Below are 22,951 nucleotides of genomic sequence, written 5' to 3' on the forward strand. Positions count from 1 at the left end.
TGTTTTGTGAAGCACTTTGTAAACCTGTGTTTTTAAAGGTGCTATAAAGTTGCTATGAAGTTGTTATTATTAATATTTACCGTTGTATTATGCTCTGTTCATTACTGTCCTGTCTAAATAAACAGGACGTTTGCATTTACGTTTAGGCTATGCAGTGTCGTTTTTAATCATATTTTACACTGGGGTGCCTTGAGATTTTATGCACTTTTGAAAGGTGCCCTGGCTGAAAAAAGTTTGAGAAAGGCTGACCTAGAGCTCAGCACTGAGTGATTTAACATGTGTAGTATGAGATGCGATAGATATTTTTCAAGATTATGTTTGTCTACATTAGAATATTTCAACAGCCTACAACAAAATCCCTCAAAGTCAACTTCAGTTTGATCCTGTCTGATCGTGGAAATATTAACGGTAAATGTTTGAACTTATTGCAGCTGTGCCACGTGCGTAAAAGGCGCACCGTATATGTGGACGCACGCACTTATGCTGCTGCTGTGTGACGACAACACGTGCTTAATAAACAAACCTATGTATGAACAGTTTGGATGCAGATTAAAAATTGTAATTGGTTGGAAATAAAGCAAAGTAAAAGAGGCCAAACTCATGACATGAGCATGAAACGTGTTTCCAGAGGACTCTGTGTGTGTTTGTGTGTGTGTGTGTGTGTGTGTGTGCAGCTCCATTTACAAAATACACACAGGTGGCTTGTTGCGCTCTTTGTGATGTTAATGAAATAATGTCCATAAAAGCTGAGAGTCTCCGAACCTGAGATATAGATTAAGTAAAAAAAAAAAAAATGTAATAAAGGAGAGTGAAAAGTTTCTATGTCAAAATAAAAGCTTTCATATGTCGTCCTGTCAGAAGGAGCTGTTACTATCAGGACTGAAACAAACTTCTGTCAGGCGATATGAGAGAGGACACAGTCACAGCTGGACATTTCTTCATGGTTAGATCTGGACTCCATCTTTTGCAGGTTGACTGGATGAAGGTTTAAATCCAGAGGTGAGGTGTGACTGGAGAACACGCCCACAAAATGGCTGTGCAGGATTCCACGGTTGCTGCGTTTTTCTCCAGGTGCATCATTTCTACCAGGTCATCATTTAAAAACAAACAGAGCCCGAAACTGTCAACACGAGAGATTTTACCAATTTCAGCTTCTGTAGATTTTTGTTTCTCCTGAAGACTTTTTCACTGCGGATAACAACGAACGACCCGCTGAGACTGACAACCGACACACACCTCCAACATGGAGCATGTGAGACTTGAACTCTTTGACAGTCTGATGGTTTTTTCTGTGTTGTGAAGCCTGACAGGTGAAAGTCATCAGGCTCTGAGATGAACACTGTAACATGTCTCACGGTACAGACAATAGACTCAAGTACTCAAACTAATGAAGTGTACAGAAAGAATAAAGGATGTTAAAGTGTTTGGAGATGAAGCAGCTGTTCAGGCCGAAGCAGACATGTTGTATATAATGTAGTGGGAGGCAGAAGTGGACAGGTAAGCTAGTCAGACCCTTCAGTCCTACTTCAGTACAGGTGGATATATCCTGCAAAAATACTCTATTACAAGTAAAAGTATCTGAATATAATCAAGATAATGTGCATTAAAGTGCTACACTCGGAACAATTGCTTTTACTGAATATACATCAATATGTTGTTAAAATTCCTCATGTAGGACTGCTGATAAACAGGATTGTATTGGTCCAGCTGCTCATTGTTGCTCTGGAGCCTTTAAAATATCAATTTTATCTTGTTTCAGAAAATAGATTTCTGGCTCCACTGGTTGAAAACATGAACAGGCCTCTATGCTCATAGAAAGGAATATTATTTTTAGAGGACAGTTACAGAAATTAGATCTGGTCTATTCAATGCTACCTGTTGGTATGACAGCACCTGCAGAGCCTCACTGTAACATGTGAATGTGTGTGTGTTGTTGCAGTGTGACCTTCCCGTCCACCTGCGAGACCACGACTACGGCAGCCGCAGGAGAAGCTCTGCAGGCTGGGCACACGCTTCCTGGAGCAAGTGTCCATGCTGCAGGAACGAGCAGGTTAGACATCTGGAGGAAAACACAACGTTCACTTCTGATGCAGATGTTTCTGTTGTCAGCGTGTAAAAGTATTCTGTTGATAAGTAACAAGTTGACCAGCCTGACATCCTCTCGTGTGCTGCTGACCTCCTCCAGGTGAATTTAACCCCGGGGCCCCAGCACTCTGCTACTACGGCCAAACTTCCCCGGAAGAGGAAGCGGCGCTCCGCGTCCCGTCCTTCTACACCTTCTGCTCGTGGTCCAGGGAAGAGGAGTTTGGTCCCAGCGCCTCCATCCACCATCCCACCTGCTGACCTGCCCGTGGCGCCCAACGTGCCCCCCGGCCCGCCTGCCAACCAGCCGAGCTCCACTGATGTGAACCACGCTGGTCCAGTCAAGATACACAACTGCTCAGTGGAAGATTACCAGAGAGTCTATCATGAAGTGGTCGACGACCTGCTGAGGTACGTTTGGGTCAAACATGCTGACTCTGTCAATCAGATCATCACATTTGTCAACCGATTCAAAAATCTATCACTCGATCACATTTTATACCATTTGTGTTCCCTCCACTCCTCACAGGTACCAGAGCGGCCGGGTTCGTCCGTACAGTTTACAGCTGGGACGACGTATCAAGTGGAAGCTGTGGGAGAGACTGGACCGGCCCGCCATGACATCATCAACCCATCAAGATGGACTCACACACGTGGATGTCTCGTACAGGGCTGGACTCTCTCCTCCCCTCTATGATTTAGACACTCTGGGAGAACCGAGCCCTGGACAGCCTCCACTTAAAGGAGCCAAGAAGTCCGACTGACCTGAGAGCAGCGGCTTCACTCCAACACTCTGTAATAACAGTTCAATGAGATCAAATCCAGCCTGTAAATATTGGAGACCTCAACACAACTGGCTTCATTTACATCAGTCCATGCAGCCTCCGTCAGTAATCAAGCCTCCACCTCAAACACCATCTACGCCTGACACCGGACAAGACCCAACCTCTGAGAGCCACCTGGAGTAAGAGGCTCCATCCTTCACCTACAAGTCTCCTCCAGTCACTTTTAAATCTAAACTGTGCCTTCTTACCACGTCAGCCATCTGCTGCTCTAGCCTCCACCTGCAGACAGCAGACAGCTGCAAAGACATACTCCACCCAAATCTTCAGCCAAGAACGTCTTCCGCCAGCTCCGCCTGTAAATTCTTGTTGTCAGCTTCAACCTCATTCATCCAATTGCAGCTGCTTCCAACTCCTGCCTCCATCTACTGCATCTGCCAGAAACCTGCAGCCACCAGCTCCACCTGCAGATTCTAGCAGAGAATTTCAACAAGTCCACCTACATCCTCTGCCAGCAACCTGTTGTTTTCTCCACCAACAGATTCTGGATGAACATTGAGGCTTCTACCTCCACCTCCACCTCCACCCTTGGCTGAAAATCAGAACCTCTGCCTCCACCAGTAGATTTGTGCTGACAAACACAAGCCTCCACCTAAAACCTCTGTCAGGAACCTGCAGCCACCCGCACCACCTGCAGAGTCTAACAGAGAAATGCCACTTCACTGTCAACTGACAGAAACATCCACCTCTTCCAGGTACCTGCAGCTGAAAAGTGCTGCCAGAACCTCCACCTTAAGTATCTTTCATCTTTATGTCTCTGCCAGTAACCTGTTGCTTCATCCACCTACAGATTATGAAAGACCAATGATGCCTCAACCTCCACCTCCTTCATCAGCTCAAAGAATTTGCTGCCTCCACCTGTCAATTTGTTCCAACAAAGAGCAGAACAAGCCTCCACTTAAAATCTCCACCAGAAACATGCAGCTGCCACCTCCACCTGCAGATTCTGGTAGACAACTACAGCCAAAACCTCCACCTCAAGTGTCTTCCATCTTCCATCTCAGACAGCCTCTACCAGTAATCCTTTGTCTTCCTCCACCCACAGATTTTGGAAGACCACTGAAGCCTCCACCTCCATCATGAGTTGAAAAACAACAACACTGCCTCCATCAGAAGATTTTTGTCACCAGCAGCAGACAGTTTCAACAAGTCCACCTATAGCTTCTGCCAGCAACATCCACTGCACCTCCACCTGTGGAATCTGACAGATTGCTGCAACCTTTGTCCTCCAACTAAATGCCATACTGAGTCTTCCTCTAAAAACCTGCCCCTCTGACTCCATCTAAATTATCTTCCATCTTTCTGCCTGCAGGCTCTGCCAGTAACCTGTTGTCTTCCTCCACCCTACAGATTCTGGAAGACCAGTAAGACCTCTTCCTCCACCTCCTCGCCTGATATAAAAAATACTGCTGCATCACCATCAGTCAGTAGATCTGTGCTGACAAACACAAGCCTCCACCTAAAGCCTCTGCCAGGAAGCTGCAGCTGCTTCCTCCACCTGCAGATTCTGGTAGACAACTGCTGTCAAAACCTCCACCTAAAGTGTCTTCCATCTTCTGCTGACAGCTTCTGCCTGTAAGCTTTTTCTGCCTCCACCCACAGATTTTGGAAGACCACTGAAGCCTCCACCTCCACCTCCAACATCCATCCTCAGCTGAAAAACAACCACAATACCTTCATCAGATTTGGGCAGACAGACACACGCCACCACCTAAATTCTCTGCTATTAACCTGCAGTGGTGAACTCCACCTGCAGATGCTGTGACCTAAACTCCTCCTTTAGCCTCTGCCAGTAACCTGCAGCCACCACCTCCACCTGCAGATTCTTGCAGATAGTTGAAGCCCAAACCTCCATCTACAGCCTATGCAAGGAACCTCCAGCTTCCTCCACCTGTAGATTCTTGCAGATAGCTGTAGTCAAACCCTCCATCTCAGTCCTCTGCAGCCTGAACCTCCACCTGCAGCCTCTGCCACAAACCTGAAGCCACTGCTTCATCCTGCTTATTCTGGCATGGAGCTGCAGAATAATCCTCCACCTACAGCTTCTCCCCTCCACCTGCAGATGATTACCAACAGCTACAGCCCCGACCAGAAACATCCACTGCCAGAACACATCCAGTGAGTAAAGTGCAGTAAGTGCTAAACTAAAGAGTCGTTACAGAAGGATCTGAACTCCCTGTGACAGGATAAAAACACATTTTCAGAACTTTCATTTATTTTGTTTTGTATCATCTCAGACAAACATCAGCTGGTGGATCCATGCTGTTCCTAAAGGCATCATCAGACTGGATCAGCTGTCCATCATGGAGAAGTCCAAGCTGTGTCACCTTCATGGCATTGTCCTCCAAAGAGCTGCTAGAAATCATCAATACACTGAGGTAAGCCACTCATTAGTTTGATTTCTCATGGGTTTTAATGACTAAACACCTTTCAAATGTCTTTTTTTATAAATGATCTAATCTAGATTTAGGACAAATAAATCCATATATTGTCCTCCTGCAGGAAATTATATCCAGTTTCTTCACTTGAACCACAGCAGTGAATCATCACCTCTCTCCACCTGGTTCCTCTCGATCGAAACTCAAGATCAACCAGAGCCCAACAAGGTCCTGACCCGAGACCTCTCTGCTGCTGGAAAGAGACAACAGAACTCCTTTCAGAGGGCCAATAAAATATCAGCCTACATTATTCTCAGTGTTGTTGTTCTTAATGAATTATTTTAAAAGAGACCAGCTGAAGATGCTGATGTTTCATTTGTAAATATAACAAAGCTTGTCTATGTGAAAGCATGTAGTCGTATGTATCCTCATACAAGCCCCACAGGATGTAGCCCCAGTTACACCTTTACACCTAAAGGTGCCTTAATGTCTTTTTTTTGTGTTGTTCTAAACTGTAAAAAAGTGTGTTTTTAAAGTATTACGATCATTCAAAATGACTTTAGGCAACATATTTGGTCTTGAGGTAGTATTAGGTGTATTAGAATACATTGTTAAAGTAACAGTTCCGACCCTGGAACCCCTGGATATACACTGATATATCAGTCAAGTGGGACCTCTAACCTCTCATCAGAGTTTGACCCTGTCTGAGTGATGAACATCACCATGCAGTCTGTTTGCTGAGCATGAATGGGGACAATTTCAGAAATATGATCCAACATCTCATTGACTGTACAGACTGTAATTACAGTTTCTGTCCATAAGATGTCAGAGTCTGCCTCACTTGATAGAACTAGTTATATTGTCCTTTCACTTACTGATGTTATGGCCAGTGTGCAGAGAGGTCAGAGCATTGAATTGGATCTGTGAATACACTGTGTGTGTGTGTGTGTGTGTGTGTGTGTGTGTGTGTGTGTGTGTGTGTGTGTGTGTGTGTGTGTGTGTGTGTGTAAAAATACCTTTGTGTGGATCAACAACAGCTACTTTTACGCACGAGCCGCAGAAAACTTCCACGGGTTGATTCTGAACAAAGATGCCAGCAGAACTTTAAGTGAAAAACACAACACATCTTCTGAGTAACACAAGACAGAACACAACACGAGGTCGACCAGTGGTTTGTACAATTAGTGTGTTTGCTTGTTGTCTTGGTTACTCTGTGCAGGCTCTTAGCCGGTGGCCTCTTGCATCGCAGTCAATTTCACAATCAACTTTCATACACTCACATAGAATCTGCATGTAAGAATTCAAGATTTTATTTCTTTTAAGTCAAAAATATCGCACTTAATAAAAATGAAGAAAGTAACAAGTGATAAAAATACAATATAAATGAGGCATCGTGCAAACATATCATCTCTCAGCCTCAGAGTGCCTTCTTTCACTTATCTATTGTCAGCTGCTTTGCAAAACGACCTCCAACTCCTTCCATGTTGCCATGTGGGTATTGTGCTCATGGCTATCCTCATAAACCTTCAGCAAGTGGCTTGCATTTCTCCAGTCCTTTAGTCCTTCTTCATTAAGTCTATATTCTTTTGGAGAAAACATTTAGCAGCAGAGGCAGTGCAAGCTATCATTTCTGTTTGAGTACATCAGCCAGCTTCTTTTGATTTGTTCAGCACTGATTAACACTCTGTTACAAAAGTCATGTTGACACTCTCCCATCTTTGTTTTTGGGAAATGTGTAACTGCTTTTTATTTGATCTGGTTCTCTGTGAACTACCTCTCATATCACTTTGTCAGAGGAGATGGCCAGTCAGCAGGTCTGTTGGTGCCTTTAGTCCTGATGCTGTGCCACTCTGCTGTGCTGAGGTAGAGGGACAAGAGCACCTGATGCTGTGTCACTGGGCTGGTGCTGAAATATTTTAAACTGCATCTGAACAGTGAAGAGAAGTATATGTGACCACTGTTACATTTTAATAATAAAAAAGGCCGATGTGGATGCTTGGTGTGTGCTATACATAAGACTAATAGAGACTAATAATGAAAATGTGATGAGATTGTTATGATTGTTAGTTTAAAAATATCAGGATAAAACAGGTTTTATTATTTTCTAATACAGAACACATTTCTAGTTGTTGTCTAATTTGATACAAATTAGACATTTTTAACGTTTAACGTGAACTCATCTTAGTTTGTCGTTGCTGACTATCTAATGTAGAACACATTTCTAGTTGTTTAATTTGATACATATTATGGTTTATTGCGTCTTTATTAGATGACCTATAACGGTGTATGTGCAGAGTCATAGGCCATATTATCTGTAGTTTTTCTGTAGTTTTTCTCCAATTTGACAAAACGCACATCTTGTTACATCTTATAAGTGTTGTTTGCAAATGAAACAAAACTGCAAAACAGTTCAAACTCTGTTAAACCTTTATTACATAGCAGGTGACATGGCGGCTGGTTATATGTGCCTCTGTCGCTAGTAGGACAAACAATTCTTGCAGCTTTTAAAAGAAGGTCTTCGCATGTATGTTGCCAGGTGTATATTCTGGGCATTCTACCCATGACCAAGATCGCCCTGTGGACACTGAGCGTCAGATTCCATACGTGCGCATAGCGCTATGTAGAAACGTCCTCATTCACACTAATGCTGCTGCGTAATAATGGTTTTCGTGGATAACGTGGCGGTTTGTATGCCACCGACGTGAATATTTTCAGATAAGCTTGAGAGATGAGCGCGGGTGTCATAGGTTGTATAAAACGTCATGGTTCTTATTGCATCGGTGCGATGGGAGGGTTCCCCCTCGGGAGAGGCTCGTCAAAGAGCAGCCTTATTTCAAACAGGTTAAAGTGCCGACGCACCGCAGTAATAACTCTTAACGCGAAATCCATCGCTGCTCAAGAGAGGGAACATATTGGCAGGCTTTATGGGCTGCAGTGTGATTTGATTGGTGGAGACTGATCAGGTGCTCTTTTATCGAGCGTGTATGTTTGTGTGTAAAACTACCTTTGTGTGGATCAGCAGCAGCTACTGTTTTCGTACAAGCAAAGTTCGCACCAGAACTGACTTTAGTGAAAAACACAACACATCCTCAAAGCAACACAAGACACAACACAACACAACACAACACAACACTTGGTCGACCGGTCGTTTGTACAGTTAGCGTGTTTGCTTGGTGGGCGCGGTGAGCCTCTGTGCCATCCAGAGCGCACACAGGCTCACACACCGTCATGTGCTGGAGAAGCTTTAGGAGGAGAGTTTCCTCTGTCACTGCAGCTTTTGACTCCGTGCTCAGTGTCTGTAGTCTGGATCAATATGGACCCTCATTGATAATCAGTGGCGATTATTTCACTGTACACACTCTGAATGTAATTAGTAATGGAGCCGGCACGAGTCTGTTGTGTGCTCACTGTAGTGTCCATCGTTAATGTGCGACAACAAATGCACAGAGGATAGTGTCAGTTTGGTGCGTTTGAAATGTTTGTATGCACATTTGTTCTGAACAAGGGAAAGAAAACCTTGAACAACGGGCCAGGACATCACGACAGGTTAAAGTTTGGACATGAGCTTTAATGAGCAGAGGAGACAGATAACAGCCGCACACACGTCATAACCCTCATGTTGTGTTCCGGTCAAATCTGACCGATTTAAAAGTTTTATCTGTGAAAAATGTACTTAATTTGATCAGACTGACCTAAGAGTCCATGACTTTGTCCACAAAGAGGATTTCAACACACAAAATAAATAGTATTTATTTACATACAATTTTGTGTATTTTATTCACCTTTTGTACACTCTTGGTGTTCCCGGTCAAAAATGACCAGTCATTAGAAATGAATGGGGGAGACTACATTTAGTGTAAAAAACTGATCTCAGGTACATCCTCATTTGTCATATGGACACACACACACACATGCCAACACACACACACACGCACACACGCACACATGCGCGCACACACACACACACACACACACACACACACACACACACACACACACACCTTGGGTCCCAGGCAACCACCATGGGAACCTTAGCCCAGTAGAGTCTCTCTCCCGCGGGAACATCACCTGCTCTCATAAAGTTGCAGCATTGTTTCAATAATATTGAACTTTTCTCACAGCTTTGGCAGCCTATATAAATGCTTTTTTGAGGCCTTGCTCACAGTTCATTGTGTGGCAGCACCATGGCATGTCGATATACCATAAGTGCGGATATTGATTACATATGTGATCACCACACTGGTGAGGAGGAGAGAGGCCAGGAAACTGGCAGTGAGGACACTCCTGTGTCCTGCTGTCCAAAGAAAAGGAAAAATGTGCTCTGATGACAACTCTGCACAGGGATGCTGCTGTGATCACCAGGGAGGACAAGAAACCCAAGAAAGCCATCCTGGATTACAACAGGAACAAAGGCAGAGTTGACAACCTTGATAAGGTATGTTGATTTTTATTTTTCATGTACATCTTTCTATCATCAGATTGTTTGAACTGCACTATAAAAGTAAGACTTGGTTTTGGTGGAGTACACATTACATTTATGAACAACACTGAGTCAGTTCTTCTCATTTCAATATGATACATGAGGTATCATTTGAATATATTCATGATTTTATCTACTTTGTGCACATTTGCAGGTTACTGGCACATACTCTTGTCAGAGGAAGACACGTTGGCCCATGGTGGTGATATTCAACATGTTAGACGTGTCAACATACAACACATTCGTGCTGTGGATGGAGCTCAATCCAAGATGGAAGCAGGGGAAAAACATCTGATAGAGTGATGAATATTGTAATGTTGTTGTTCTTGTTAGTTGTTCTTTATTGTATTAAGACATTGATCTTGTGATATTGTGAAATTGTTTTGGGATAATTTCCATTGTACACAAATAAAATATTCCGGTCACTTTTGACCGGGAACACGACTGGTGTTACTTTATGTGACTATATAAAAAAATGAAATGGTTTCAAAACAAATGTCCTTGGTAAATTTGACCCAAAGTAGTCTGTGATAAACAATATACTATGTTTCATCTGATTATTTTCTTATAGTCAAAATAATCCAGAAATTATGCTTTTTAGAACTCGAATTCAAGATGTATACGGTCAGATCAGTGAGGTATACAGGCCATAAATAACAAATAGAAGTTCAAAACTTGTAATGTTCACAAGAACTGAAGTTGATAAAAAGATCTAACACAACAAATAGTGATAATTATGTATTTTTACAGTTTTTATGATGAGTTTAAATGGAACGGTCATTTTTGACCGGGAACACAAAATTGTTTAACATGAAACGAACACAACATGAGGGATAACACACACATGTTGGATTTGATCAGTCACGCTTAAACGAGAGCATCTCACTTTCACAAGCATGTAAAATTCGACTGTGTAAAGTTAGAAACAAACCTTGCAAACTTGAAGTGAACAACAACTGGCTCCTCTGCTTCATTTAGTGAAAGCTCGCATGAAGGTGTGACGCACCGCTGCAACGCTGTACAAAAAGCACGATGCGAGTCGTACGCTGCTTCCCCGTACGGAGCGCGGAGGAGCTGAAGAGGATTCTTCAAAGTCCTACATTTCACTGTATCCGAGGAATCAGTCACATACAAGAACAAGGAAACAAAAACAAAAAAACAAGGAAGCAAATATAAAACTGTCCGTGAGAATGGTTGAGGTTAAATCGCACCACATTTTTATCGAATTACAGCCCGTAAAAAATGACATTTTGATATTTAGGTGTCTGGTTTATTATGAGGATATGAATCTATATTATATCTGGCTTTTGTCTCATTAAATATAACGTTCAGCTTGTTGCTGCTTAGTTTAAAGATATCAGGATGATGCACGTTTTATTATTTTCTAATAAAGACCATATTTCTAGTTGTTTAATTTGATACAAGTTATGGTTTATTGCGTCTTTATTAGATGACCTATAAAGGTGTACGTGCAGTTTAACATGGACCATATCATCTGTAGTTTTTGTCTATTTTGACAAAACGTACAGTTTGTTTTTTTAATTTTTTTTATATGTATTATATAAGTGTCGTTTGCGAATGAAACACCACAGCAAAACTTTGGTAAAAACAAACATTTGACACAGAATGTTTACAAGAACAGATACATTAATATAAATATTTTGTTGTAATATTATTATCTACTATTATTATCTAAACCAGTATGTTGCCTGGAGTATCATTACTCATTGTTATTTCAAATGATAAACACATTTAAAAACCCATACTTACTGACTTACTGTGATTTCCATCTGTGCACTGCTGAGGCAGATATTCAGCTCCAACAGAGCAGAGCTGCAGAGTGTGATCACAGCCACAGCAGTCACACAGGCGGACTCTGCGGAGATATACACAATCACGTCTGCAACAAGTAAATTAGATTTTTTTTTTCATTTAAAGAAAAAAACAAACAAACAAACAAACAAAAAAAAAAAAACAAAACAGCACGATGTAGGAGTGTACAGTTGTATGAGCTGCCCAAAGAGGCCAGTAAAGGGGGGAATCTGTCTTTGTGACTACTTACACAATTTGTAGCAATTCATTTATTTTAATTCTATTTAATCACGTTTTGAGCAGATTTTAATGAAAATATATAATAAATAAAAACCGACCCATCTCTCTCAGCTGCTTATACAAGAATGTGGACATTTTGTTCAAGTTGTTTAAAGCTGCTGGATTGTGGATTTCTCTGTAAAGGACACTGTGCCACTAACAGAGAGCAACTGCAGCTAACGTTAGTTTATAAATTGAGTCTGAAATAACACAAGCAGTCTACACTTCACCAGTGAATGTACCCATCATTAGCTGAAACAAAGGACAAGAGAAACCAAAGATATCCTGCTGTGTGAGGAGCAATTTGTCGACTAGTTCAGTCAAAATGCGGCTGAATAAAACCTTATATTTGTGCTGAAGACCAGGAAATAGGTTACATGAAAATAGGGAGCGTGACTGAACAGGTCAGTCAAGATATGCAAAATATGCCTGGGCCACGCAACGTTCATGCACCCGACTATTGGACAGAGACAGAACAAGTGGCTGTGATTGGTCAAGTGGAAACTGATCACGCGCTTTCTCTCACTCGAAATAGTCTGAGTCATTGTGAAAAGAGACCTTTAACATGGTGTGTGTGTGTGTGTGTGTGTGTGTGTGTGTGGAAATACTTTTGTGTGGATCAGTAGCAGCTACTTTTATGCACGAGCCGCAGAAGACTTCCAGGGATTGATTCTGAGCAAAGATCCCAGTAGAACGGACTTTAGTGGAAAACACATCTTCTAAGTAACACAATTCAGAACACAACACAACACAACACTTGGTCGACCGGTCGTTTGTACAGTTAGCGTGTTTGCTTGGTGGGCGCGGTGAGCCTCTGTGCCATCCAGAGCGCACACAGGCTCACACACCGTCATGTGCTGGAGAAGCTTTAGGAGGAGAGTTTCCTCTGTCACTGCAGCTTTTGACTCCGTGCTCAGTGTCTGTAGTCTGGATCAATATGGACCCTCATTGATAATCAGTGGCGATTATTTCACTGTACACACTCTGAATGTAATTAGTAATGGAGCCGGCACGAGTCTGTTGTGTGCTCACTGTAGTGTCCATCGTTAATGTGCGACAACAAATGCACAGAGGATAGTGTCAGTTTGGTGCGTTTGAAATGTTTGTATGCACATTTGTTCTGAACAAGGGAAAGAAAACCTTGAACAACGGGCCAGGACATCACGACAGGTTAAAGTCTGGACATGAGCTTTAATGAGCAGAGGAGACAGATAACAGCCGCACACACGTCATAACACACACATGTTGGATTTGATCAGTCACGCTTAAACGAGAGCATCTCACTTTCACAAGCATGTAAAATTCGACTGTGTAAAGTTAGTAACAAACCTTGCAAACTTGAAGTGAACAACAACTGGCTCCTCTGCTTCATTTAGTGAAAGCTCGCATGAAGGTGTGACGCACCGCTGCAACGCTGTACAAAAAGCACGATGCGAGTCGTACGCTGCTTCCCCGTACGGAGCGCGGAGGAGCTGAAGAGGATTCTTCAAAGTCCTACATTTCACTGTATCCGAATCAACACACGATGATTGGATCTCTTTGTCGAGAAAAACGAAATTGAGGAATCAATTACTTTTTTATGTATTCTTCTTGATTCCCGAGCTCCCGAGCCGGATTTACGCACCGAGTCCAACCGAGCTCAACCAGAACCGCAGACGTGATGGAAAAAACGGCACACTACATTTGTCAAATTACAGCTTGTAAAAAAATGACATTACAGTGTGATTTAGATATTTAGATGGTTTATAATGAGGACTTACATATATATCATATCTAGTTTTTGTCTCACCAAATATAAAGTTCAGCTTGTTGTTACTTAGTTTAAACAATATCAAGATAAAGGAGGTTTTGTTATTTTCTAATACAGAACACATTTCCAGTTTGATTTGATACAAATGATATATTTCTAACGTTATTAGTGAACTCGTCTTATAACTGTCTGTGTTTCCTATCTAATATAGACCATGTTTCTAGTTGGTGTTTAATTTGATACTTATAAGATGTAAATTAACTGGACGTTTCGTCAAATTAGACAAAAACTACAGATACTATGGCCTATGTTAGACTGTGCATATAGGTCATCTAATAAAGACGCTATAAACCATAAGAAGTGTTGTTTGCAAATGAAACAAAACAGCAGAACAGTTCTAAATTTATTAAACCTTTATTACGTAGCAGGTGACATTTCATGGCGGCTGGTTTTCAGCCCAGATTGGGTCAAGCCAGTACACACACCATCCATGCAGTGTCCAGCTGCTGCTCCAGGACGGCCGTCGGACGGTCGGTTTACTCAGTGGTACGAATTCTCCTCCTCCTTGTTGGAGGTTTCGGCGCACGGGATTGTCAGAAGTTATAATGATAGCGTGTCTCCTTTAGAGAGTAAAGCGCTGCCTGTGTCGGTGTGGCGCAGCGAGATCGAGCGCACGAGTTTAGTGTTTCCGCGACAGTAGAAGGGTTTAGCCTGCGGTCCGGATTTAGGGACTGTGCGCTGCGTTGTGGCAGTTAGGAACATCGATGTCCTCCGAGAATAGCGCGCTGTTGTAGGAGGATGTTCGCATATATTTACGAGGTGAAGATTCTGGGTATTCAACCCATGACCAAGAGCGCCCTGTGGACACTTACCGTCAGATGCCAAGCTTTCGCGTAACGCTATGTAGAAACATGGTCGTACACCGTAAGGCTGCTGCGTAATAATGGTTTTCGTGGAGAGCGCGGCGATTTGTTGTCAACCGTTGTTATTTCACGATGAGTTTCAGAGAAGAAGGCGTCAACCACAGCTCGTACAATGTCACGGTGGAGATTGTTACACCGGTGTGCGCAGTGCGTTCTCACTCTGCAGAGCAGGAGGAGTGACCGTAGCGCCTTCCCTGTCACCTATGTGTATTACCATCCAGAACCTTGACTGCTGATTGACTCCAAATGTTATTTCGAAAGATTGGAACAGTCGAAACAACGCAGCCACCATCTTGTACATCATGTTCATCATATTCATCATGTTTCCAGAGCGAATGTTTGTCTTCCGTGAAATCGTTCCAGCGATGAGAGTCTTCGGAGTGTGTCAGTAAACGTTATACTTTTGTTCACACTCACCACAATGTCGAGTCGAGTCGAGAGCTCTTGATCCTGGTGGAGTAGCTCAGGGCGTCTGCCGTCTTTTCTACCCATTGTTGTGGGTGGAGCTTGGTGAGCGGCAAGAGGTGGGAGGGGCTGGACTCTGGAGGAAGGAAGGAAGTGAAACAACGAGAGAGAGAGAGAAACAAAATAAAGTGCTCATGTGTATTAAGTGCAGACTTGTGTTTATGTGTTTCATAAGTGATCTATTGATATTCATATATTCATGTGTCAGTGTTAGATGGTTTGTGTAGTGTGTTTTGTGTTAGGTTATCGGCCATAGAAGAGGGATGGGGGGGCTTCAGCTGGAGGATGAATGACAGGGGGGTGTTGACAGTTTGTTTGGCTTCTTGGATGGTTCTCTGCGGGGCAGGGTTGTTTATTGCGGTGCTTAAGTGTCTTAGGGCCAATGCTTGGTGTCTCTGTCTGATGGTCTGGATGCCGGTTACCTTGCAAACTTGAAGTGAACAACAACTGGCTCCTCTGCTTCATTTAGTGAAAGCTCGCATGAAGGTGTGACGCACCGCTGCAACGCTGTACAAAAAGCACGATGAGAGTCGTACGCTGCTTCCCCGTACGGAGCGCGGAGGAGCTGAAGAGGATTCTTCAAAGTCCTACATTTCACTGTATCCGAGGAATCAGTCACATACAAGAACAAGGAAACAAAAACAAAAAAACAAGGAAGCAAATATAAAACTGTCCGTGAGAATGGTTGAGGTTAAATCGCACCACATTTTTATCGAATTACAGCCCGTAAAAAATGACATTTTGATATTTAGGTGTCTGGTTTATTATGAGGATATAAATCTATATTATATCTGGCTTTTGTCTCATTAAATATAACGTTCAGCTTGTTGCTGCTTAGTTTAAAGATATCAGGATGATGCACGTTTTATTATTTTCTAATAAAGACCATATTTCTAGTTGTTGTTTAATTTGATACAAGTTATGGTTTATTGCGTCTTTATTAGATGACCTATGAAGGTGTACGTGCAGGTTAACATGGACCATATCATCTGTAGTTTTTGTCTATTTTGACAAAACGTAGTTTGTTTTTTATTTTATTTTTATATGTATTAAATAAGTGTCGTTTGCGAATGAAACACAACAGCAAAACAGTTCAAACTTTATTAAACCTTTATTACACAGCAGGTGACATTTCATGGCGGCTGGTTTTGGGCTTGTGGATTTGGTTGTAAAACCACAGATTCGAAGTCGGTAATGTGGATCTCGGTCAAGTCGGTACACAAACATCCCTGCAGTGTCCAGCTGCTGCTCCAGGACGGTCGTCGGGCGGTCGGTTCACTCAGTGGTACGAATTCTCCTCCTCCTCCTCCTCTCACGAATGCTTCGTACCAGAAACGCCGGCACATGATTTTCCTGGAGGTTTCTGCGCACGGGATTGTCAGGAGTTACAGTGGTAGCGTGTCTCCTTTAGAGTAAAGCGCTGCCTGTGTCGGTGTGGCGCAGCCAGAGTGAGCGCACGAGTTTAGTGTTTCCGCGGTTGTAGAAGGGTTTCGCTTGTATTGGCCAAGTGTCAGTGCTGGGAATTCAAACCATGAGCACTGCGCTCCCGTGGACACTTATCATCGGAACCCCTGGTCATTAATACGTCATTAAACCTGTATGAGGGGAGCGTTCCCTCTCGGGAGAGGAGGGAGGGGAGGTATGAAGATCACAGCCAGTTCGTTTCCATTTACCAAAAGCGTCAAGGTGAGACGCAGAGGCTCGTCAAAGCGCAGCTTTACTTCAAATGCTTTAAAGTAACTAAGCACCGCAACAACCGTCCTGTAGGCGAGGTCCATCTGTGATGCAGGAGGTGAACACAATATGAAGAACAGCGAGTATGGAGAGTGTCACTTCATCACTTGTTGCCGGAGGCTTACTGTTAATAGTATCAAATCGGCCGCTCTCAGACCGGATGCCTCTGCCGGCAAACACCCCTTCACTCACGGTGCCAACACATCATCTTAACTGAACAACAACTGGCGGTCGGTTTACTCAGTGGTACGAATTCTCCTCCTCCTCCTCTCACTGAATGCTTTGTACCAGAAACGCCGGCACATTATTTTCTTAGAGGTTTCGGCACACGGGATTGTCAGGAGTTACAGTGGTAGCGTGTCTCCTTTAGAGAGTAAAGCGCTGCCTGTGTCGGTGTGGCGCAGTCAGAGTGAGCGCACGAGTTGAGTGTTTCCGCGACAGTACCAGATCCGTACATATGGACTGTGCGCTGCGTTGACACAGTTAGGGACGTCGGTGTCCTCCCAGAATGGCGTGCTTTTGTAGGAGGGTGTTCGCACGTATTTACGAGGTGTAGATTCAAGAGCGCCCTGTGGACACCTGCCGTCAGGTACCATACATCCGCGTTCGCCGTAGCGCTGCTGCGTAATAATAGTTTTCGTGAATAACGCGGCGGTTTGTACGCTGCCGACGTGGATATTTTCAGATACACTTAAGAGATGAGCGCGGGTGTCAGATCTCGTAGCGTATCAAGGTAGACATTGTTGTACCGGTGCGAGGGGAGGGTTCCCCCTCGGGAGAGGAGGTATGAAGATCACAGCCAGCTCGTTTCCATGTACCAGAAGCTTAAACGTGAGACGCAAAGGCTCGTCAGAGAGCAGCCTTATTTCAAACGGGGGAAAGTGCCGACGCACCGCAGTAATAATTCTGAACGCTGATCTGATCAGGTGCTCTTTTGTCGCGCGTGTACGTGTTCTTCCCGGTACGGAGCACCCTCACCCTCCAGCTGCCCCTCCCTCCCGGGTGAGACACCGAGATTCCTAATCGTAGAATTTAGCAGGAAAGTCGCAGCACAATCGGCCAGAACACAGGCTGTGACTTGTCTCTTCTTTAATATCACCGCCCTACCTGCGCTGTGTTACTTCTAAAACGCTGCATAGATGAGAGCAGCGCTGCTTCACTCTCCCTGTGACTCACACACGTAGAAACACTTTGTGTGGATCAGCAGCAGCTGCTTTTACGCACGAGCCGCAGAAAGCGTCCACAGCTTGATGCTGAGCAAAGATCCTAGCAGAACTGATGCTTCTCTAACTATGAAGCTCTTTTCTAACAGCACACCGTGCAACTAGTGAATGGCCTATAAAGTATGGAGTCGAGAAATATTGGATTCGTGAAAAAGTTATGGAAGACATTTTTTTAAATTTTTTTATCTCACCTCAAATTTACAGGAAATTGCCCTTTCAATTTCTGTGGATTAACTTTGGCCTTCAGGCCTGTGTGAGTATGAGACAGTGACTGGCACAGAGGACACTGTTATTTCCGCTTTCCTCGTGGATTTAGCTACAAAAAATGTTTCATGTTATTGTGGATCAACCTGGTTACACACATCTGTATACTTACATTCATTTTATTTATTTGCATCAAGATCCGTGTCTATAAATTGTGACTTTTTTGTGACGAATGACTTTTCTTTGGTATAAACAAACATTTGACACAGAATGTTTACAAGAACAGATACATTAATATAAATATTTTGTTGTAATATTATTATCTACTATTATTATCTAAACCAGTATGTTGCCTGGAGTATCATTACTCATTGTTATTTCAAATGATAAACACATTTAAAAACCCATACTTACTGACTTACTGTGATTTCCATCTGTGCACTGCTGAGGCAGATATTCAGCTCCAACAGAGCAGAGCTGCAGAGTGTGATCACAGCCACAGCAGTCACACAGGCGGACTCTGCGGAGATAAACACAATCACGTCTGCAACAAGTAAATTAGATTTTTCTTTTCATTTAAAGAAAACAAACAAACAAACAAAAAAACCCAAAACAAAACAGGACGATGTAGGAGTGTACAGTTGTATGAGCTGCCCAAAGAGGCCAGTAAAGGGGGGAATCTGTCTTTGTGACTACTTACACAATTTGTAGCAATTCATTTATTTTAATTCTATTTAATCACGTTTTGAGCAGATTTTAATGAAAATATATAATAAATAAAAACCGACCCATCTCTCTCAGCTGCTTATACAAGAATGTGGACATTTTGTTCAAGTTGTTTAAAGCTGCTGGATTGTGGATTTCTCTGTAAAGGACACTGTGCCACTAACAGAGAGCAACTGCAGCTAACGTTAGTTTATAAATTGAGTCTGAAATAACACAAGCAGTCTACACTTCACCAGTGAATGTACCCATCATTAGCTGAAACAAAGGACAAGAGAAACCAAAGATATCCTGCTGTGTGAGGAGCAATTTGTCGTCTAGTTCAGTCAAAATGTGGCTGAATAAAACCTTACATTTGTGCTGAAGTGCAGGAAAAAGATTAGATGAATTCAAATGAGCAGGAAGTGATTTACATGAAGATAGGGAGCAGGACTGAACAGGCAAAGGTCAATCAAGATATGCAAACAATGCCAGGGCCACGCAGCATTCATGCACCTGACTATTGGACAGAGACAGAACAAGTGGCTGTGATTGGTCAAGTGGAAACTGATCACGCGCTTTCTCTCACTTGAAGTAGTCTGAGTCATTGTGAAAAGAGACCTTTAACATGGTGTGTGTGTGTGTGTGTGTGTGTGTGTGTGTGTGTGTGTAGAAATACTTTTGTGTGGATCAGTAGCAGCTACTTTTATGCACAAGCCGCAGAAGATGTCCACGGATTGATTCTGAGCAAAGATCCCAGAACGGACTTTAGTGGAAAACACATCTTCTAAGTAACACAATTCAGAACACAACACGACACAACACCAAAAAATAAAATAAAAATAAAAACATAAAAGTATGGTTCTGCATATTTCAAACTTTTATCAAAGCTCATTAATGTTCATCCAGTATTATTGTTAGACCCTCATCTAAATGGTTTGAATACACATGAGATAACCTTTTGGAATCATGACATCATAAGGTTGTGGTTTCTAGTGTTCCAGTCAAAGTCCATCCTGCTTCATATTACAGGTAAACATCAGACCATTCTAAAAAGGCATCTCTCTTAAATCTTTCCGAACAAAAGCGTGTAAACATCCACAGTTATCCCATCAAGTTCTGGTTAAATCAAATGTTTAGCTGCTCATCCAGCGTGCTGCAACTCAAATAAATCCTAAGTAACTCTCAATTATTATTTCTTTATGTATTAGTGTCTAATAGTTTGAGTCATGAAAAGAGAAAATAAAAGAGTCCCAATTTGTATGACTGATCAGAATCTAATCAGGAAGCCTGAGTGTGAATCAAATTCACTTTTTCTTGGTATTTTTCTCAGCTATACCAACAAGTTACATGTTCTCACTTTATAAAGACTCATCTGGTCAAAAGGTGACAGATCCAATTCAATGCTCTGACCTCTCTACACACTGGCCATATACCATCAGCAAGTGAAAGGACAATATAACTAGTTCTGTCAAGTGAGGCAGACTCTGACATCTTATGGACAGAAACTGTAATTACAGTCTGTACAGTCAATGAAATGTTGGATCATATTTCTGAAATTGTCCCCATTCATGCTCAGCAAACAGACTGCATGGTGATGTTCATCACTCAGACAGGGTCAAACTCTGATGAGAGGTTAGAGGTCCCACTTGACTGATATATCAGTGTATATCCAGGGGTTCCAGGGTCGGAACAGTTACTTTAACAATGTATTCTAATAAAGTTACTAATCACCTGTTATAGTTGGTAGTGAGAGAAAAGGAATATCAACAAGATGATCTTTATTTGATCTGAATATCTGTGTATTTGGATTCACTCAGGACCAGAGTGAGACTCATGGAGTGTTGACATGTGTGCACGTGTGCATGGTAACAAACTAGTATATCATTCTTCACTTAATGATTGTAATCCTGTTACTAATCCCCCTTTTTTACTGAGTGTTTCTCTAATCTAACTACATCGTTTTATTGTAATTTCATACTGTTTTCTTTGTTTCTATGTGGTGGACCCTGCCACCTTTCTAGTTTAAAGTAGTGTTGTGGGACTTTATTTTCCTCTGAGCTTTCCTCACAGCTTGTTTACATACTTATGGAAAACATGAATATTTCTAAGTTTGTATTATTACCTCATTAATATTGTGAATATTAATATCTCAGTTTGAATTCCACTTTTCAATTTGAAACACAAAACAATAGTAGATAAAAAGAATAACAGTATGACTCTTACTGTTGTTGTGGTGCATTACACACATCTGGATATTTTTTTTTTATCTCCATGAATAAGAATTTCATTCTGTAGATAACAGCAAATGGGCTACATAAAAATGTGTTGTTATTAAACATGTTGTCAAATTTATCATGAAAGGTAGTTTTGATGCTTGAACAGTTGACTTTTTTTTAGATGATACAAAAAATATTTATCAGCAGGAAACACAAATGTCAACAATGTATGTTTACATTCATTTTCTTTATTTGCATCAAGATCTGTGTTTATAAATTGTGACTTCCTTGTGACAACTGACTTTTCTTTGGTAAAAACAAACATTTGATACAGAATGTTTACAAGACCAGATAAATTGATATGAATATTTTGTTGTAATATAATTATCTAAACCAGTATGTTGCCTGAAGTATCATTACTCATTATTTCATTATCATTATCAAAATCATTTAAAATAATCATACAAAAACCCAGGTTGTACACTTTAGATAACTTTTAATCCAACAGTTCACAGATCTACAGACTTGTCAACAAAGACATTAAGGCACCTTTAGGTGTAAAGGTGTAACTGGGGCTACATCCTGTGGGGCTTGTATGAGGATACATACGACTACATGCTTTCACATAGACAAGCTTTGTTATATTTACAAATGAAACATCAGCATCTTCAGCTGGACTATTTTAAAGTAATTCATTAAGAACAACAACACTGAGAATAATGTAGGCTGATATTTTATTGGCCCTCTGAAAGGAGTTCTGTTGTCTCCTTCCTTGCAGCAGCAGAGAGGTCTCGGGTCAGGACCTTGTTGGGCTCTGGTTGATCTTGAGTTTCGATCGAGAGGAACCAGGTGGAGAGAGGTGATGATTCACTGCTGTGGTTCAAGTGAAGAAACTGGATATAATTTCCTGCAGGAGGACAATGTATGCATTTATTTGTCCTAAATCTAGATTAGATCATTTCTAAAAAATACATTTGAAAGGTGTTTAGTTATTAAAACCCATGAGAAATCAAACAAATGTGTGACTTACCTCAGTGTATTGATTTCTAGCAGCTCTTTGGAGGACAATGCCATGAAGGTGACACAGCTTGGACTTCTCCATGATGGACAGCTGACCCAGTTTGATGATGCCTTTAGGAACAGCATGGATCCACCAGCTGATGTTTGTCTGAGATGATGCAATACAAAATAAATGAAAGTTCTGAAAAAGTGTTTTTATCCTCTCCCATGGAGTTTCTGGTGGGGGCTGTAGGTGGATGCCTCGCTCTGCCAGAATCTGAAGGTGAGGTCTGTGTTGCGTCTGTCTGCGTGAATCTACAGTTGTAGGTTGAGGCTCATTGGTCTTCATTAATCTGTAGGTGGAAGAAACAACAGGTTACTGACAGATGCTGTGAGCAGAGAAGGTGGAAGACACTTTAGGTGGAGGTTTTGGCTGCACTAATCTACCAGAGTCTGCAGGTGGAGTCAGAGGTGCAGGTTTCAAGAAGAGGACTCAGTTCGGACATTAGTTGGAGGACATGGGTTGCAGCAATCTGTCAGAATCCACAGGTGGAGGTTGCTGGCAGATGCTGTAGGTGGAGGCTTGTGACACAGATGTGTGCACAAATCTAGTGATGATCTTGTACACTCTATGTGGGGGTGTCCCTACAGAGTGAGTCTTTAGGGACATGTGTGAGCTCTGAGTTTCAGAGTCCTTAAACACCTGCAACTTCCCTCCAGTTAGTAAGAAGTGAAGAAGCCTCTGAAGAAGCTGAAATGTCTTCAAGAAACTGAAACATGTTGCTTACAATACAAAACCTAAAGCCACCTGGATGACTGAGAACCTCCATAAACATGATTTAGGAGTTATAAATAAAAA

General features: G+C 42.2%; 1 protein-coding gene and 3 long non-coding RNA genes across 8 annotated transcripts; 2 read left to right on the forward strand and 2 right to left on the reverse strand.

Annotated features, from left to right (window-relative positions):
• The first annotated feature begins 1,092 nt into the window (after nt 1-1,092).
• On the forward strand, nt 1,093-5,613 carry LOC119029002. Of its 3 annotated transcripts, none has more exons than XM_037115496.1 (9): nt 1,093-1,252; nt 1,940-2,050; nt 2,186-2,493; nt 2,612-3,619; nt 3,715-3,873; nt 3,970-4,434; nt 4,527-5,056; nt 5,162-5,302; nt 5,427-5,613. In XM_037115496.1, exons 1-4 carry the CDS (start codon nt 1,244-1,246, stop codon nt 2,844-2,846), a joined length of 663 nt encoding a protein of 220 aa, XP_036971391.1. In that variant the 5' UTR covers nt 1,093-1,243; the 3' UTR covers nt 2,847-3,619; nt 3,715-3,873; nt 3,970-4,434; nt 4,527-5,056; nt 5,162-5,302; nt 5,427-5,613. The 3 variants fall into 3 exon arrangements, with proteins under 3 accessions (XP_036971391.1, XP_036971390.1, XP_036971392.1); XM_037115495.1 differs by having other exon boundaries at nt 4,527-5,042; XM_037115497.1 differs by having other exon boundaries at nt 4,527-5,042; nt 5,461-5,613.
• Nucleotides 5,426-19,248, reverse strand: LOC119029004. 3 transcript variants are annotated; one of them, XR_005077878.1, is made up of 7 exons: nt 18,587-19,248; nt 15,434-15,608; nt 14,964-15,087; nt 11,553-11,658; nt 10,714-10,888; nt 7,077-9,692; nt 5,463-5,555 (listed from the first exon to the last, which is right to left on the reverse strand). It is a non-coding gene; the product is annotated as an uncharacterized LOC119029004 (long non-coding RNA). The 3 variants fall into 3 exon arrangements; XR_005077877.1 differs by lacking the exon at nt 7,077-9,692 and having other exon boundaries at nt 5,426-5,555; XR_005077876.1 differs by lacking the exons at nt 5,463-5,555; nt 7,077-9,692 and having other exon boundaries at nt 10,371-10,888.
• LOC119029005 lies at nt 9,595-10,226 on the forward strand. Its single transcript, XR_005077879.1, has 2 exons — nt 9,595-9,737; nt 9,937-10,226. It is a non-coding gene; the product is annotated as an uncharacterized LOC119029005 (long non-coding RNA).
• A 2,562-nt stretch (nt 19,249-21,810) lies between the features above and the next one.
• LOC119028905 lies at nt 21,811-22,687 on the reverse strand. Its single transcript, XR_005077834.1, has 2 exons — nt 22,124-22,687; nt 21,811-22,000 (listed from the first exon to the last, which is right to left on the reverse strand). It is a non-coding gene; the product is annotated as an uncharacterized LOC119028905 (long non-coding RNA).
• Nucleotides 22,688-22,951: the final 264 nt, after the last annotated feature.

This window comes from Acanthopagrus latus, chromosome 11 (genome assembly GCF_904848185.1).
Source record: "Acanthopagrus latus isolate v.2019 chromosome 11, fAcaLat1.1, whole genome shotgun sequence".
Lineage (NCBI taxonomy): Eukaryota > Metazoa > Chordata > Actinopteri > Spariformes > Sparidae > Acanthopagrus > Acanthopagrus latus.

Excerpts from the sequence above, each read along its gene's own strand:
- LOC119029002 (XM_037115496.1), top strand. Across the intron at positions 2,051-2,185 it reads CATGCTGCAGGAACGAGCAG|GTGAATTTAACCCCGGGGCC; the intron begins GTTAGACATCTG and ends GACCTCCTCCAG. Across the intron at positions 2,494-2,611 it reads GTGGTCGACGACCTGCTGAG|GTACCAGAGCGGCCGGGTTC; the intron begins GTACGTTTGGGT and ends CACTCCTCACAG.